Here is a 16,520-nt window from a genome sequence, read left to right as displayed (position 1 = left end):
ATGGCCCCTTGCAGTCACCACCATCTTTCTGAAAGGTAACTAGTACCATAACTAACTTTTTTTTTTTTTTTTGAGACGGAGTCTCGCCCTGTCACCCAGGCTGGAGTGCAGTGGCTCAGTCTCGGTTCACTGCAACCTCCACCTCCTGGGTTCAAGCAATTCTCATGCCTCAGCCTCCATAGTAGCTGGGATTACAGTTGTGCGCCACCATACATGGCTAATTTTTGTGTATGTATATATGCGTGTATATATATATATGTTTGTGTATATTACATATGTGTGTGTATATATATGTATATATACATATATATGTATATTATGTATATATACACATATGTATGTATATTATGTATATATACACATATGTATGTATATTATGTATATATACACACATATATATGTGTGTGTGTATATATACATATATTTTTTTTTTTTAGTAAAGACGAAGTTTCACCATGTTCGCCAGGCTGGTCTCGAACTCCTGGCCTCAAGCGATTCGCCTGCCTCAGCCTCCCAAAGTGCTGGGATTACAGGTGTGAGCCAGACCTAAACAGCATGTTCTCTTTTGTGTCTTCCTTCTTATGTTTGACATTGATGTGAGATTCACTCCTACTGTGGGTAGTGCTTCTGTCCTTTTCATCACTGTATAAAATAACTTTGTTCTGTTTACCCATTTTATTGTTGATGGGCATTAGGGTTGCTTTCTGTTTGGAGCTAAAATGATTAACATGGCCATGAATATTTGTGTACATGCATTTTGGCACACTTGAACTGTATTGTAGCTTCTGTGCCAACTTTTCCCTTCCCATGGCCTTCTGTGGCCACCTCCTCGCCTTCCTACATGATTTCCATAGTTGCCCATGACCTCATTCTGGACACCTTCAGTGACTCTCCTGGGTGCACCTCTGAACTATGGACTCGGCTACTCCCTTGTGGTTTCTATCTCAGCCCCAGCTTTGCGGTCCTGTCTCACTACATCAAGTCCTCAATGCTGGTGCTCCCCAGATCCAGGGTCCTAAAAACCCTTTGTACATCCTCAATGGGCATTACCATCTTCATGCTAATCAACACAAAATCTGCCTCCTGACTACACCCCCCAGCCAGTCCACCAGCATAAAACTGAGCTCATCAAATTCCTCCAAGAAGTATGCCTCCAATTGTTGAAATGTTACATCCACCCAGGTACTTGAATCATTACCTAAGAATCATTCTAGCCTCCTCCCTTGCCTCTAGCCCCCTACAATCTTAACTCTCAATTATCAAAATCTGATGAGATCTACCTCCTTCAGGGCTCCCAGGATCATTCCCTTCCTTTGTCTCCAAGGCCCCCACCTTGCTTCAGAATCTCCCAGACTTTTGGGACAGCCCCCTCCTTTTTCCTCAGGCCTCCCCACTCTCCTCCACTGATCCACCCTAAAGCAAATCTGATCCGGTTATCACACACCCTCCACTGTCCACAGGATAAGGCCAAACTCTTCAGCAAACTCCAATCCTTTCAAGAACTGTCCCTCACAGCCACTCCCATGTGCCCATTCTAGAACCGACTGGATCAACTCAGGAGTAGCTCCCGGCAAGTACGGCGTTCCTCCTCACCTCCTGGCTGCCCAGGGCCGTTTCCTTAGAAAGCACTCCCCCCAGCCCCAAGCTCCCCTTCTCCAGCAACCTTGACCTTTAGCTTTAATCTCCTTTAGGACGTGCCCCCCACCGTACTGCCTTCCCCAGTCCCCGCCCCTCCTTTAGGTGCCCACCATCCCTCCACAAACCACAGCTATTGTCATGGTAATAATTCCATTATTAGAAGGAGCTTTATCCTCAGCGGACCAGAGCTCCCTGAGAGCAGCGATTGTGGTATTATTTCAAGCACTGAATTTGTTCTAGTAATCCTTGAATAAACATATGTTGAATGAATGAATGCAGTAACAGGAATGTTGAGCCAAGTTTTGTTTTTGTTTTTTGAGACGGAGTCTCGCTCTGTTGCCCAGGCTGGAGTGCAGTGGCTCGGTCTCGGCTCACTGCAAGCTCCGCCTCCCGAGTTCAGCCATTCTTCTGCCTCAGCCTCCCGAGTAGCTGGGACTACAGGCGCCCGCCACCATGCCCGGTAATTTTTTGTGTTTTTAGTAGAGCCGGGGTTTCACCATGTTAGCCAGGATGGTCTCAATCTCCTGACCCCGTGATCCGCCCGCCTCGGTCTCCCAAAGTGCTGGGATTACAGGCGTGAGCCACCGCTCCCGGCCTGTTGAGCCAAGTATTAAACCACATAAAACACAGGAGGAGAGGAAAGTATTCAGAGATACGACAGGGAGAACTATTTGAAACAGTGGGACTACAGACCATGTGAACTGTGCAGAGAGGCCTAAATAGCCTGGGGTTTCTGGAGGGAAGGGAGGTTCCTGGGTAGTGGAGCACTGGTGCACAGAAAAGGAGATGAATCCTGAGAGAGAGGTTCCTCACTGTGAAGGGTCTGGTGTTGGGGCCAAAGGTTTGGGGTTTCCACCTGTCCAGCATGGCTTTTCAAACTGTAGGGCTTTTTTTTTTTTGAGTGGGGGGCAGGGGGTGTCTCACTTTGTTGCCCAGGCTGGTCTCAAATTCGTGGGCTCAGGCAATCCTCCCACCTCGCCCTCCCAAAGTGCTGGGATGATAGGCGTGAGCCACTAAGCCCAGCAGTAGGTTGCATTTAAATCGTGCACTTATGGCCCTCAAAATCCGTCTAGGAGCTGCCACAGGTGCGGCGCTGTAAAAGTAAATATGCCCACTTAGAAAATGGGGATAATTCCTATGTCACAGAGTTGTAAAGATTAAATGAATTAATACAGATTAACACACTGGGAACAGTGTCAAGTGCATAAGCATTATGTAAACTTTAGCTATTATTTGCTATTATTGTATTTGCTGTTATTGCTCTCTAGGAGCTCCCAGGGGGCTAAGAAGTGGTGGGAAAGAAAGAAATGATTCTAAGAGCATCCAATAAGGGCTAGAATGGAAGTGAGCAAAAAATGCTGAGGCCCACAGCACAGGTTGTACTGCGGGGTTCAAATCCCATGAGGCCAGCAGCACCCAGGGTCTGTGAGCCCTCCAGAGTTGGGCCCTGGTGGTCGAGTCCAGTCCTGGGGGTCATTCCATTCCCTCCCTCATTATAAACTGGAGCCTGGAGGCCCGGGGCGGAAGAAAGGGGTCCACAATACTGCACGGTTAGAGGCCGAGCCAAGGCTGGATCCGGCCAGACCTCCACAGGTCTTCCTTAGCCTCCACATTGCCTCAGAGTGTGGGGCGCCCGGCTGGGGGCGAGGTAGCGGAGGCCCAACGGGGGCCGAAGCTAACTGGACGGCAGCTCGCGATGGGAACTACGCTTCCCAGCATGCGACGGGGCAAAGGGGCCTTTCAGCCGCGAGCAGCGCCTCGCAGGTTCTGCTGGGAGTTTTCATTGACCTCTGATCCCCCTCTCATTTTGATCCGCGCTCTTCTGCTCTGGGCTCCGCCCCCTTCTGAGAGCCGATGACCTGGCAGAGTCCCGCGAGCCGCTTTCTTCTTCCCCTCTCATTGGTCCAGCCTAGCTGCCATTCGGTTGCGAGGAGGAGAAGTTACTTACTGATTGGTGGATTCCGTTTGGCGCCAACTAGGAAAGGGGGGCGGGGCAGCAGCTGCCCCCACTGAGCTGCTATTACCGCGAAAGGCCGGCCTGGCTGCGACAGCCTGAGTAAGAGGTGTAGGTCGGCTCGGTTTTCTGCTACCCGGAGCTGGGCAAGCGGGTAGGAGAACAGCGAAGACAGCGTGAGCCTGGGCCGTTGCCTCGAGGCTCTCGCCCGCCTTCTCTTGCCGACCCGCCACGTTTGTTTGGATTTAATCTTCAGGTTGCCGGCGCCCGCCCGCCCGCTGGCCTCGCGGTGTGAGAGGGAAGCACCCGTGCCTGTGGCTGGTGGCTGGCGCCTGGAGGGTCCGCACACCCGCCCGGCCGCGCCGCTTGCCCGCGGCAGCCGCGTCCCTGAACCGCGGAGTCGTGTTTGTGTTTGACCCGCGGGCGCCGGTGGCGCGCGGCCGAGGCCGGTGTCGGCGGGGCGGTCGCGGCGGAGGCAGAGGAAGAGGGAGCGGGAGCTCTGAGAGGCCGGGCGCCGCCATGGAACTGGGCCCGGAGCCCCCGCACCGCCGCCGCCTGCTCTTCGCCTGCAGCCCCCCTCCCGCGTCGCAGCCCGTCGTGAAGGCGCTATTTGGCCATTCAGCCGCCGGGGGACTGTCGCCTGTCACCAACCTGACCGTCACTATGGACCAGCTGCAGGGGCTGGGCAGGTAAGGAGAGACCGGCGGGCGGTGCTCCAGGCCCCTGGCCTCGGTGTCGGCCTCGGGGAGATCAGGCCAGGAAACGGACCGGGAGAAGGGCGAGACCCGTCCGTCCGGGTTCGCCGTTCGGGGACAGCCGGGCTAGGGCCTGCCATGTGCACCCCCGCCCGGGCGGAATGTTGGGCGGGAGAGGCCGTCCGGACCTCCCAGGGGAAGAGGTGGAGATCCTCGGGCCTAAGCCCGAGCCAGGCCCACCTTCACCCCTTTCGGATTGCTCCGTACTCTCCTTCTATCTCTATCCCTGGAAGCTCTTTGGAATCTACCCCCGCGGGGAAAATCAGGCTCTTCTAGGCACTCACTTTCACCCTTTTCTAAACCATCCTCAGGATCTTAGTTTGCTGTGATCTTTGTTCCTTCTCAACAAAGGACCATGGCATTTTCTTTCCTGGCATTATATGTAAAATCATCTCAGTCCCTCGCCCCGTGCACATTCCTGATGTCCACTCTGCTGCTTTCCTAAGGCCAGGTCTTTTTACCCAACTTTCAGAAAGCTTCCTGGGCTTTTCCTGATAGCAAAAAATGCATCCCACGGTGTTTCCCGCGGAAGAGCTACTTTCCCTTCAATCTCTGGCATCCCGTTTGCTAAGCACATGTCTTGTGCGTTTCCCAACTTCTGAAAAGCAGAAAGTGTCCTGTTCAACTTTCATACCGACTCTGTCTCAGTACTTAGAACACATGCTTTTATTTTAGGAAATACCCCAACATTTGCCATAGCCATCATAACCTGCAATGTGGTCCAAGGCCATGCCCACCCACTCCTTTTTTCTCCTTTGCCCAAGTGCTAATTGGGTGTTCAGAGTGGCAAAGTGGGATCTTTGCCACTTGTGGTGTGGCCTAGAAATGGTTTCTGGCAGCCTGGCTGCTGCTTAATCTCATGGCCTATCTCCTGCATGTGACCTTTTAATTATATCCTATAAATCATTCATGGTTTATTTCTGTTGGTTTCAGTGATTATGAGCAACCACTGGAGGTGAAGAACAACAGTAATCTGCAGAGAATGGGCTCCTCCGAGTCAACAGATTCAGGTATTTAAGTCTGCTGTGTGGGGAGCAATACTCTGAATTTCCTGAAACATGCCTTTTCACCCAGGAGGTTAGTTTTGGTGAGAACTTGAGGAAGTCATGGCATTGGGTGATAAACTTTTTTTTTGAGACGGAGTTTCGCTCTTGTCGCCCAGGCTGGAGTGCAATGGCGTGATCTCAGCTCACTGTAACCTCCACCTCCCGGGTTCAAGTGATTCTCTTGCCTCAGCCTCCCGAGTAGCTGGGATTACAGGCATGCACCACCACACCCGGCTAATTTTGTATTTTTTAGTAGAGACAGGGTTTCTTCATGTTGGTCAGCCTGGTCTTGAACTCCCAACCTCAGGTGATCCGCCTTCCTTGGCCTCCCAAAGTGCTGGGATTACAGGCGTGAGCCACCGCGCCCGATGATAAACATTATTAAGAACAATACAAAGGAGCCCTTGTGGCTGTTTATGAAGAAAGGAAATAGGTTTCAAATGTCTATAAGGAGGTGGTGTGTGCTTGCCCTTGAAGGATGGGTAGTAAAGTATAATTCACCATACCACTGTAAGTGGCATTCAGGCAATCTTACTGGTTAAAATACAGGGTCAAATGATTGGAAGTACAGTGTCATGAAATCATTTCAGTGATGCTGCTATGGAGGAAATTGCCAGTGCATTTCATTCTTCATGAATTCATATTACTGCAGAGTTTATCTGTATTTGTACAGATAAGACCATTGGTGCAAAGATGCTTTAGGTTAAAGGAACTGCAAGAGCAAAAGTCTTAAAATGTAATGTAGGCTTCTGTATGTAGAATGTAATTTAATATAGAACTGGGGATAGGATTATCACTTGTAGCAGTGTGGTGAGCAAGGGCTGTAACACCTCACTTTCCATAAGGCTGCATAGACACATGAGCTATGGGTGGGTGGGTGGGTCTGCGTCATCTGAGCTGGCATATAAGTAATGCTGAACAGTGTCTCCTTCACCCTGCTGCCTTTTGTGAGATGGACACCTTGGTGTCATTTTGTTAAAGGCAGCAAGTGCTTGCCTTGCATGTCATGACCAGTAGTTGTATTTTTCTTTTTCATTTTGAGACAAGGTCTCAACTCTGTCACCCAGGCAACCTCTGCCTCCCAGATTCAGAGAATTCTTCTGCCTCAGCTTCCCTAGTAGCTGGAATTACAGGTGTGGGTCTCAAACTTCTGATCTCAGGTGATCCACCCACTTCGACCTCCCAAAGTGCTGAGATTACAGGGGTGAGCCACTGCACCTGGCCTTTTTTTTTTTTCGAGACAGGGTCTTGCTCTGTTTTCCAGGTCTCAGGCTGGTGTACAGTGGCACAATCAGGGTTCACTGTAGCTTCAACTTTCCGAGCTCAAGCGAACCTCCCACTCCAGCCTCCCCAAGTAGCTGGGACTACAGACACGTGCCACCACACCCAACTAATTTTTTTTTGAATTTTGGTAGAGTCAAGTCTCGCTATGTTGCCCCAGGCTTGTTTTGAACTTGTGGCCTCAAGCCATCCGCCTGCCTCAGCCTCCCAAAGTATTGGAATCACAGGTGTGAGCCACTGTGCCTGGTCAGTAGTTGTATTTTTCAAGCCTCATATGATTTGACAAGGTAAAATGTTTAAAAACTGTGCCAAGAAAATCTGGTACCTATTGTTTCTATGGTTGGAACTCACAGAAAGTTATCTGGGTCACCTCTATCTGAATAACCAAACAATCATGATATGAATCAGTTTTATTCACCCTCTTCTCAAATCCTATTTCCCTTGATGTTATTTGCAAATAGGAGAAAAAACAGTAAATACACTATGAAAATATTAAGACTTGTACAAACATGACATTTTTGACAATCTAATAGACGTAACATCAATTCTGGCAAAAGTATAAGCCATGAATATTTGTTGCCTGACTTAAATAAAGACCCAGGTACTTTGTTTAGTGTTTTAATTTTAATGACAAAACGGTGTTTTTTGTATTATTTCTTGAGAGGTTTTTTTTTTTCCCCATAGGTTTCTGTCTAGATTCTCCTGGGCCATTGGACAGTAAAGAAAAGTACGTATTCGCTGCTTTCAAATGTTTATACGTAGAAAAAACGTGTCTAAACTTAAATACCTTATTTAAATGAAGTTCTTCATACACTGGACTCGAGCCCTGGATTTACCTGTGCCTAGAAACACTCTGGAATCTCAAGAATGAATAGTTTGTGTCAGCAATTTTCAGAACTTTTTCTCCTTTATTTTAGCTATAATTTTGGTGTTCTGTTCGGGTCTTACGCAAACCCCTACTCTGTGCTCTGACATCATAGCCTTACAAGAACATGTGGGGGTTTTTTTGTTTGTTTGTTTTTTTGTTTCTGAGGCAGAGTCTCACTCTGCCTCCCAGGCTAGAGTGCAGTGCCTCACTGCAACCTCCACCTCCCAGGTTCAACCAATTCTCCTGCCTCAGCCTCCCGAGTAGCTGGGACTACAGGAGTGCACCACCACACCCGGTTAATTTTTGTATTTTTAGTAGACACAAGGTTTCATTGTGTTGGCCAGGCCAGGAGTTCGAGACTCCTGACCTCGTGATACACCCTTCTCGGCCTCCCATAGTGCCCATAGTGCTGGGATTACATGTGTGAGCCACCGCGCCCAGCCGAATGTGTGTATTTTAAGAAAAGACATGGGTTTGTTTTTTTCACCTAGAAGTCTAGTGTTGGGGGTGCTCCTGAGAACAGGGCAGCTTCAGAAATTTATTCTCCCATCTCTTGCCTAAAATGGGAGTCTGTGACTGTACCCCCAAGCTACAGGCTAAACACTATCTCTCTGCTAATATGAATACCTCTTTACTTGTTTTATTCTCATTATTTACCTTCTGATCTCATTACAGCCTTGAAAATCCCATGAGAAGAATACATTCCCTACCTGTAAGTTAGTTCCTTGTTTATTTTGAGCTAATACCTGTTATCTGTTCCTTAGCTACCAGCATGACCTTGATAGGAGACTTAATTTAGAGAGTAAAAACTGCTTTTCTTTAGTCTCTTTTGAGACAAGGTCTTGCTCTGTCACCCAGGCTGGAGTGCAGTGGCAAAATCTTGGCTCACTGCAACCTCTGCTTCCCTGGCTCAAGTGATCCTCCCACCTCAACTTCCAGAGGAGCTGGGACTATATACAGGTGCACACCATCACACCCGGCTGATTTTTGTATTTTTTGTAGACATGGGGGTCTTACTCTGTTGCCCAGGCTGGTTTCAAACTCCTGCCTCGGCCTCCCAAAGTGCTAGGATTACAGGCAAGAGCCACTATTCCCAGCCTTTCCTTAGTCTCATAAGTACTCAAGATGTTCGGCTTGGAGGAATTTGTCCTCCATCTCTAACAGAGCTTTATTAAACCAGGAAGGGTTCTTTTGATGCAAATGTTATTTGGGGATTGATTTGGCACTGTAATCCCTGTTGAGGGGGGCACTGTAGACCTTGTGAGGTTAGCTGTAAACCCATGGAATGGAAACTTCTATGCTGTGTCCTGGCTGTGTCCTGGCAAGGTGGATTCCTGGCCACATTTACTGGTTACCTACTGCAGTGTATGAGGAGCTAGCCTACCCCCTATTCAACCCCCCTTTTTTTTCTTTTGAGAACTGAATTTTCCACTGAAATTTTATTTGTATGCCTTAATTATTTTCCTTTTTTACTTTGATAGCAGAAGCTGTTGGGATGTAGTCCAGCTCTGAAGAGGAGCCATTCTGATTCTCTTGACCATGACATCTTTCAGCTCATCGACCCAGATGAGAACAAGGAAAATGTGAGTGTGACTTCAATGTACTAACCTGAGGCAGAGGTGAAACCCACAGGCTGTCAGTGGCTTAGAAGTGCCTGGGCTGCTTTCTGGGAGACTAAACTTGGCCATTATGTGCGGTCTTTGGAGTCAGAGAATTCTGGGTTTGGATCCTGCTTACTAGCTGTGTGATGTTGGCAAATTCTTCTCTTTTTAATCTTTGTTCTTTTGTAAAATAGGAGTAGTAATACCTTTTAGGGATGTTGTGGCAATAAGTAAGATTATGTATGAAGTATTGAAAATGGTGCCTGACAGGCAGGAGTTGCTCAGATGGTAGCTCACAGGAGTAATTACATGTACAAATAGTGTTTGTCTGGAAGGCTCTGCCCAGGCTGTCCTTGCCTCTTTGCTCTGACCCTGAAATGAATTATAAGCTTAGGAAAAGGCTCTTTGGCGGTATTTGTAAGAACAGGGTCAACAAGTTCTAGGGAATCTCAGAGTAACTGAAATGGTGGCTTGGAAGGTGAATTTCTGGTTATCTACCCTGAATGAGCCTGGCTTTTTTGTTCTTTTAGACATTGCACAGAGTAGGCATCCAAAACAGTTGTAATTTTTTCAGCCTTCTCTCTACTGTATTTCTATATATTTACTTTCTCCCCTTTTCCATTCCTGCTGAAATGCCACAGTTGATAATCCTTATCCTTACAATCTTCAGGTTTAGTGTGAAACCCACTGCCTCCATGAACTCTCCTGATGATTTCTTTATCAACCTGGGAAGTGTCATGAGAAAGAATATGGAAATGAGTTCCATCCTTGAGTGCTTGGAGCAGTGTATCAGCCTCTAGTGCTTTTTACCAGGGCAAAGCTGTACTGATGCCTGGTTTTCCCCCGAAATGGCTTCTCTCAGGGTTGCTTGCCTGGAGCTTTGTTTTAAAGGGAAAACAGCATAGATGGTGGTTAAAGAGCTCTCACTCTGGAGTTGTCCTGTTTTACTTCAATATTTTGGGCACATTCCTTAACCTGCAAGGTCTAGTTTTCTCACCTGTAAAATCGGGACAATCAGGTTGTATTTGATGGTTAAAAAGTTAATGCACAGAAAGTACTTAGTACTGTGTTGGCATAGAAATCACTGTAATATTAGCCATTACTGCTTTTTTTTTTTTTTTTTTTTTTGATTCTTCACGGTTTTATTTCTCTCAGAACTTTAAAATGTGAACATTCTATAATTCAGCCAGTCTTTACTTCCAGGTAACTTCTTTATTGGGTCGCAATTCCCTTTTAAATAACATGCTCTTGTTCCGGAAGGTAGTTAGCCGTTCATCACTCTTTCTGTCTAAATAACATCCAGTGACAAATCCCATAGGGACAAGAACATGAACCCAGTGGTCCCGCACAATCTGAAGTAAGTTCACCATGATAGCTGCAGCCTCAGTGCCGACCATGACCCCAAGACCAAGGGCAATGGGGAACTCAGCCACCCACGCCAGTGCTAGCCATTACTGCTTTTAATACTTAATTATGAGTTCTTAAGTGAATATTTTAGGGCAAGGGACCTGTGAGTGTTTTCATTCCATAAAGTGGAATCATACAATATGTATTCTATCATATCTGGCTTTAAAAAACATTATGCTTGTAAGAATCGTCCACGTTGAGTAAACCAGTAGGGCTTTTTTTTTTCATTGCTTTTAGTATAGAATAGAATAATTTTAAGTAGAAAAAATTATCTCCAGTTGGTAGGAAGAGGTGGAAAATATGAAGCCCTGAAACAGATGGACCTAGATGGAAAATTTTGACAACTATTCACAGGCAATTATATTAGATTTTATTTATTTTTGCTTTAGATTTCAGAAAGTTTGTGATTTAGCTTATTCATCGTGTTTTGTATATTTGGCAGATACTTGTGTTAGGAAATACAGTATGACAAGAAAAAGATGTTACTTTAGAAGTTAGCTGTTGACAGAGCCTTGGAAATTCTTAGTTACACAGATCCATTGTTGGAATTAGGTGAAACTTTAATTTGGAGGCAGAAAGGTGATCAGTGCCCACTTTCTTGCCTCTTTCACCCAAGCTGAGGCCCGAGTTGGTTTTCATGGACAGTAGATGTCTCAACTATGTCTTGCAGGAAGCCTTTGAGTTTAAGAAGCCAGTAAGACCTGTATCTCGTGGCTGCCTGCACTCTCATGGACTCCAGGAGGGTAAAGATCTCTTCACACAGAGGCAGAACTCTGCCCCAGCTCGGATGGTATGTGCTCTGGCTTTCATAGGGGAATTCCTGACAGGAAGAAAGGATTAAAACACCTTCTTTCATCCAGAATTGAAGGCACTACAGTAGCACTAGCTGTTTTTACCTTGACTTTGTCTTTTGAAATTAGACTGTCAAGCATTCTTGGTGGTTTTGCTGTGTCTGGAGAACAGACAGGCGGTAGTAAGAGTGGGAGATGGTGTTTGAAATATTGGAGTTGTGCAAGGAATAATTGACCTTGTTAATCTGGGAAATCCTGGGTCATCCTAAATGTATGTATGGTGGGATTCGATCTCTTCCTATTTTTTTCTTTTCTTTTTTTTTTTTTTTAAGGGCTTTCTGGCAAAAACCGGAAAGCCTGCGAGACAAATTTTAAAAGAGCCGTAACACTAGATCTCTTACTTAAAACTTGGTCTTTTACTATGCATTCTAAGTGCTTCTCAAGGAACTGGAGAGACAGCACTTGACTTCTTCCAAAGGTGGTTTGTTAAGAACAGTTATGGGCCAGGTGCCATGGCTCATGCCTATAATCTCAGCATTTTGGAAAACTGAGACAGGAGGATCGCTTGAGTCCTGGGCAGCATAGTGAGACCACATCTCTATTTTTTTTATTTTTAATTTTTTTAAAGAACTATTATAGATTACAGTGAATGCTCAGGCTGCTGGGCAGTTTTGGGGTCACTCGTTTCAGGGCTATGTATTTGCCAGACAGGGAGTGTCACTACTTCCAAAGTTTTCTGCTGTTGGTCTGAATTGGATTAACTGATAGCGTCTATAGATTGGAGAGGCCCAACTTGAGCAAGATGACCACATTTGGCTTCCAGGTTTACCTAGGATCTTAAATCTGAAAATATACCTTTCCAATCTGCTTTGTGTTCTGAGGTTCAGCCAGTATTGTTACTCTGTCTACCATTTGCACAAAGCACTTTTATATGTTCTTGTCTTGTGAAGTGGAGTTAACCCACTTGAACAGATTAGGAAAGTACCACTAGAGAGGTTTGGATGATTTACCAAAGGATATACATAAGTAGGAAACCAGGATTTAATGATCTCTGGCTGGGTGTGGTGGCTCATGGCTGTAATCCCAGCACTTTGGGAGGCCGAGGTGGGAGGATCACCTGAGGTCAGGAGTTCAAGACCAGCCTGGGTAACATAGTGAGACCCTATCTGTACAAAGTTAAAAAATAAGCTGAGTGTGGTGGCTTGTTCCTATAGTCCCAATTACTTGGGAGGCTGAAGTGGGAGGATTGCTTGAGCCCAAGAATTCGAGGCTACAGTGAGCTATGATCAGACCACTGTACTCCAGCCTGGACAATGAATCCCTGTCTCAATAAGCAATCTCCAAATTCCCAAGTACACAGTAATGCTTTAAGAGTTGGGTATCAGAAACAATATATTTGGTGTGTGCTTAGCGACTAGAGCCTGTATCACATCTGCACCTAGGAATCCCAGAACATACCTCACAAATGTTGGTGTGATATAGTGTGAGCTTTTGTGATAAAGGTACTGCCCTATAATAAAGTTATCTACCCCTAGGCTCAGCTGGCTAAAAAAATTTGCCATTTCCCAGAGTGTGCACTTGGGGAGGACTAGAGACTGCTCAGAACTTGTTTTATATTGTGAAGCAAAGCTAATGCCAGAACCAGAATAGGCCAGCTGCAGAGAGGATTCCTTGGTGCATGATCCACTCAGAAAATCAGAATGCCACTTAACTAACAACAGATTCATACCCCAAAGAGATATGGATTTTAAGGATTACTTGTAGGTCATAACATTGGGACTACCCTGCTACTGTGAAAAAAATAACTCTAAACTTTTTTTTTCTGGATTTGAAAGTGCCTAGAAAATAAATAATTCAGTATTAGCAGTGTTTGTATTGGTAGGATTTATCTTCAGGTGTGGATTTATGAGCAGTTTTTCTAAATTTTCTATATTCCATGTTTAGAGGTTTCCCAAAAAAAGTATGACTATAGGTTGGCTAATGAGGTACCGCCATTTTAATTCCAGGAATGGTTTTCTCCTAGGGAGATAGTGTAGTGAGAAGAGTTTGGATTTTGGAGTCAAACAGATGAGGTGTATAATCTTGGTAACCTCTTAAGCACCAGTTTCCTGATTTGCTAAAGAAAAAGGAAAGGATTAGCTACCTTTAGTGTATTGTGAGGCTTCTATTGGATTATATGTATAAAGATTATATCGTAGTATCTGGCACACAGTAATTCCTCGTTTAAAAACTGAGCATTTAAATCCCAAGTCTAAAGAACGAGGATAGATTTTATAGAAGGAAGTTACCCTTTATACCCCCCTGTCAGAACTTATATATAACTCCAGTTCTGACAGGGGGGTATAAAGGGTAACTTTAAACCTTGTTCTTCACAAGAGGCTATCTCTAGCACCCATTATAAGGTGAATTGCTTCTGGCAAGAGTTCTCTGTAAAGGCTACTGACTACTCAGGGCTGTGTGTGGTCATCATTTATAATCTTGGGATACATTTTCATATAATCAGTAATGGCTAAAATTTTGCTTTGTATAACAAGTATAACATAGTATGTTTTCATCATAAAAACTAGTGACCCATTCAAGGAAATGAAAGTGGACCAGAGCTCTCATTATTAATCCATGAATTTTGTCTTACAGCTTTCCTCAAATGAAAGAGATAGCAGTGAACCAGGGAATTTCATTCCTCTTTTTACACCTCAGTCACCTGTGACAGCCACTTTGTCTGATGAGGATGATGGCTTCGTGGACCTTCTCGATGGAGAGAATCTGAAGGTACGGTGTGTGTGTGTGTGTGTGTGTGTGTTCCTATCTGTTCTACTAATTAATTACCTCTGGAGAAGGCATGTGATGTGAAAAAGAACAGCAACAGCAGTTCCCCGGGGCTTGCTTAGCTGATATTTTTGTTCATTTGGTGATAATTCATTTAATAATAGGGCTACCAGCCTTATTAAATCCTTTGGATTGGAGGATGGGGGCATCAAAAGAAGACACATGATCCTTCTTACCCTGAAGGAGCTAATAACAATCTATATGCAAGAAACATGAAATCAGAACGGTATAGGATGGTACATTAAGGATACTTCCTATCCAGGCCTATCTGGTATTGTTTAGGGAGAAACACACCTAAAGCACTTAAACAAATGTTAGTCTCTACAGGCTGTTTTTAAAATCAGTTTTTCTGTTTCTTTAGAATGAGGAGGAGACCCCCTCGTGCATGGCAAGCCTCTGGACAGCTCCTCTCGTCATGAGAACTACAAACCTTGTGAGTTGTTCTAGTGTGTCTGGAGGAAGCCCTGAGTGATTGGGGCACTGGACAGAGTAGTCCTTAGTTGAGTATAGCCAAAGATTGAAACGAATGATAGGATTTGGGGATCTGGGTTTTAGGCCTCACTTTGGCTACCTACAAATTATGACCTTTAGTCATGATATCTCTCTGCATGTCTCCTGATCTATAAGGAGTGTGGGTTAGGAGGGACCATGGTCATTCCTAGCTTTTACCATCTAGTCAGTTTGAAAAAAGCCTATCTGAAGCCTTTAGCCTGAATACTTTACTTTTTTTAGGTTATTCTCATTTATATTCCACAGAACCTAGCATAAAATTAGACAAGCAACGGTAACTCACAGGATTTTTTTTTTGTTCCTGTGTTTTTTGGTTTTTTTGAGACGGAGTCTTGCTCTTGTTGCCCATTCTAGAGTGCAGTGGCACAATCTTGGCTCACTGCAACCTCTGCCTCCCAGGTTCAAGTGATTCTCCTGCCTCAGCCTCCCGAGTAGCTGGGATTACAGGTGCCTGCCACCACACCCAGCTAATTTTTGTATTTTTAGTAGAGACGGGGTTACACTATGTTGGCCAGGCTAGTCTCGAACTCCTGACCTCAGGTGATCTGCCCACCTCGACCTCCCAAAGTGCTGGGATTACAGGCATGAGCCACTGTGCCTGGCTGGATGTTTTTTGTTGTTGTTTTGTTTGTTTGTTTTGTTTTGTTTTGTTTTTCATTGAAAATACCTACCTGAGGCTGGGTATTTTCAGGTAGATATTTTCAATTTTAAAAATTATATATAATATATATAATATATATTATATATATTATATATTATATATTATAATATATATTATATATTATATATAATATATAATATATAAAATAATATTTTATATATATTATATATAATAATAATATTTTATATATATGCTCACACACACACATACACAGTATAGATTTATGTTTCCATCAGGGATACTTTCAAACAGAAAGCATAGTGTATGTAGATACAGAATCTATAGTGTATGTGTGTATATATATTCAAAATCACATATATAGACACGCTATAGATTCGTGTTTTCATCATAGGGATACTTTCAAAGTTAGAAGCAAGAATGTGCCTACACAGATATATACACCTGTATGTTCAGAGATATACACCCTTAGGTACACATCTAAATTGATAAGTTCATATTTTTTAATTCTCAATAACCTGAACTATAATTACAGAACAAATGAGCTACAGTTTTTTTGTTTGTTTGTTTTGTTTTGTTTTTGAGACAGAGTCTCCCTCTGTTGCCCAGGCTGGGGTGCAGTGCAGTGGTGCAGTCTTGACTTGCTGCAACCTCTGCCTCCTGGGTTCAAGTGCTTCTTCTGGCTCAGCCTTCTGAGTAGCTGGGACTACAGGCTTACGCCACCACTCCTGGCTAATTTTTTTGGTATTTTTAGTAGAGACGAGGTTTCACTATGTTGGCCAGGCTGGTCTCGAACTCTTGACCTCAGGTGATCCATCCACCTGCCTCCCAAAGTGCTGGGATTACAGGCATGAGCCACCGCGCCCAGCCAAGTTACAGTTTTGAGATCACTTATGGATTATAGTACATTCATGTGCATAGCTTTTGAGAAAATATGTTAACCCAGTACAAATGTTATGAGTAAATTTACCAGGTCATTTTGATAGGCATAAAATTACATAAAATGTGAGAACACTTTGGAAGTGGCTGTTAGTTTTATAGATTTGATTTTAAGATCATAAGCATGGGCTTGTAAGCTCTTAATAGTGAGGAAATGTCTTCCCCAAATGGTTATTACAAACTAACCATTGCTGGGAGCTGTAATGGAAAATAAACTTCAGACAAAAGAGGGAGAAAATCCCTGGTCTCTATGGGAGCAGATGTGGGAGTGATCCATTCTACTGG

At 44.7% G+C, this 16,520-nt stretch overlaps 2 protein-coding genes and 1 non-coding gene across 6 annotated transcripts in view; 1 reads left to right on the top strand and 2 right to left on the bottom strand.

Annotated features, from left to right (window-relative positions):
- The first annotated feature begins 3,635 nt into the window (after nucleotides 1-3,635).
- The window catches only part of CDC25A (cell division cycle 25A), a 28,812-nt gene continuing 15,927 nt past the window's right edge, over nucleotides 3,636-16,520 (top strand). Inside the window, exons 1-8 of one of the 4 annotated variants that reach the window (XM_019024793.3) lie at nucleotides 3,637-4,281; nucleotides 5,281-5,357; nucleotides 7,359-7,401; nucleotides 8,218-8,254; nucleotides 9,027-9,125; nucleotides 11,221-11,340; nucleotides 13,976-14,110; nucleotides 14,529-14,600. In XM_019024793.3, coding sequence (XP_018880338.1) covers nucleotides 4,112-4,281; nucleotides 5,281-5,357; nucleotides 7,359-7,401; nucleotides 8,218-8,254; nucleotides 9,027-9,125; nucleotides 11,221-11,340; nucleotides 13,976-14,110; nucleotides 14,529-14,600 — 753 coding nt within the window. In that variant the 5' untranslated portion in view covers nucleotides 3,637-4,111. Of the gene's footprint in view, nucleotides 4,282-5,280; nucleotides 5,358-7,358; nucleotides 7,402-8,217; nucleotides 8,255-9,023; nucleotides 9,126-11,220; nucleotides 11,341-13,975; nucleotides 14,111-14,528; nucleotides 14,601-16,520 lie in introns of all 4 variants that reach the window. The other 3 variants (XM_019024792.4, XM_019024795.3, XM_019024794.4) reach the window with 3 other exon arrangements.
- Nucleotides 10,337-10,550, bottom strand: LOC134758050 (NADH dehydrogenase [ubiquinone] 1 beta subcomplex subunit 1-like). Its single transcript, XM_063703753.1, has one exon. The coding sequence runs from the start codon at nucleotides 10,538-10,540 to the stop codon at nucleotides 10,337-10,339; it is 204 nt and encodes a 67-aa protein (XP_063559823.1). The 5' UTR covers nucleotides 10,541-10,550.
- Nucleotides 11,671-11,732, bottom strand: LOC115934162 (U7 small nuclear RNA). The gene has a single exon (XR_004069991.1). It is a non-coding gene; the product is annotated as a U7 small nuclear RNA (small nuclear RNA).

This window comes from Gorilla gorilla, chromosome 2 (genome assembly GCF_029281585.2).
Source record: "Gorilla gorilla gorilla isolate KB3781 chromosome 2, NHGRI_mGorGor1-v2.1_pri, whole genome shotgun sequence".
Taxonomy (NCBI): Eukaryota; Metazoa; Chordata; class Mammalia; order Primates; family Hominidae; genus Gorilla; species Gorilla gorilla.
Note: the sequence above shows the minus strand (reverse complement) of the source record. Positions and strands in the feature narration are given on the sequence as shown.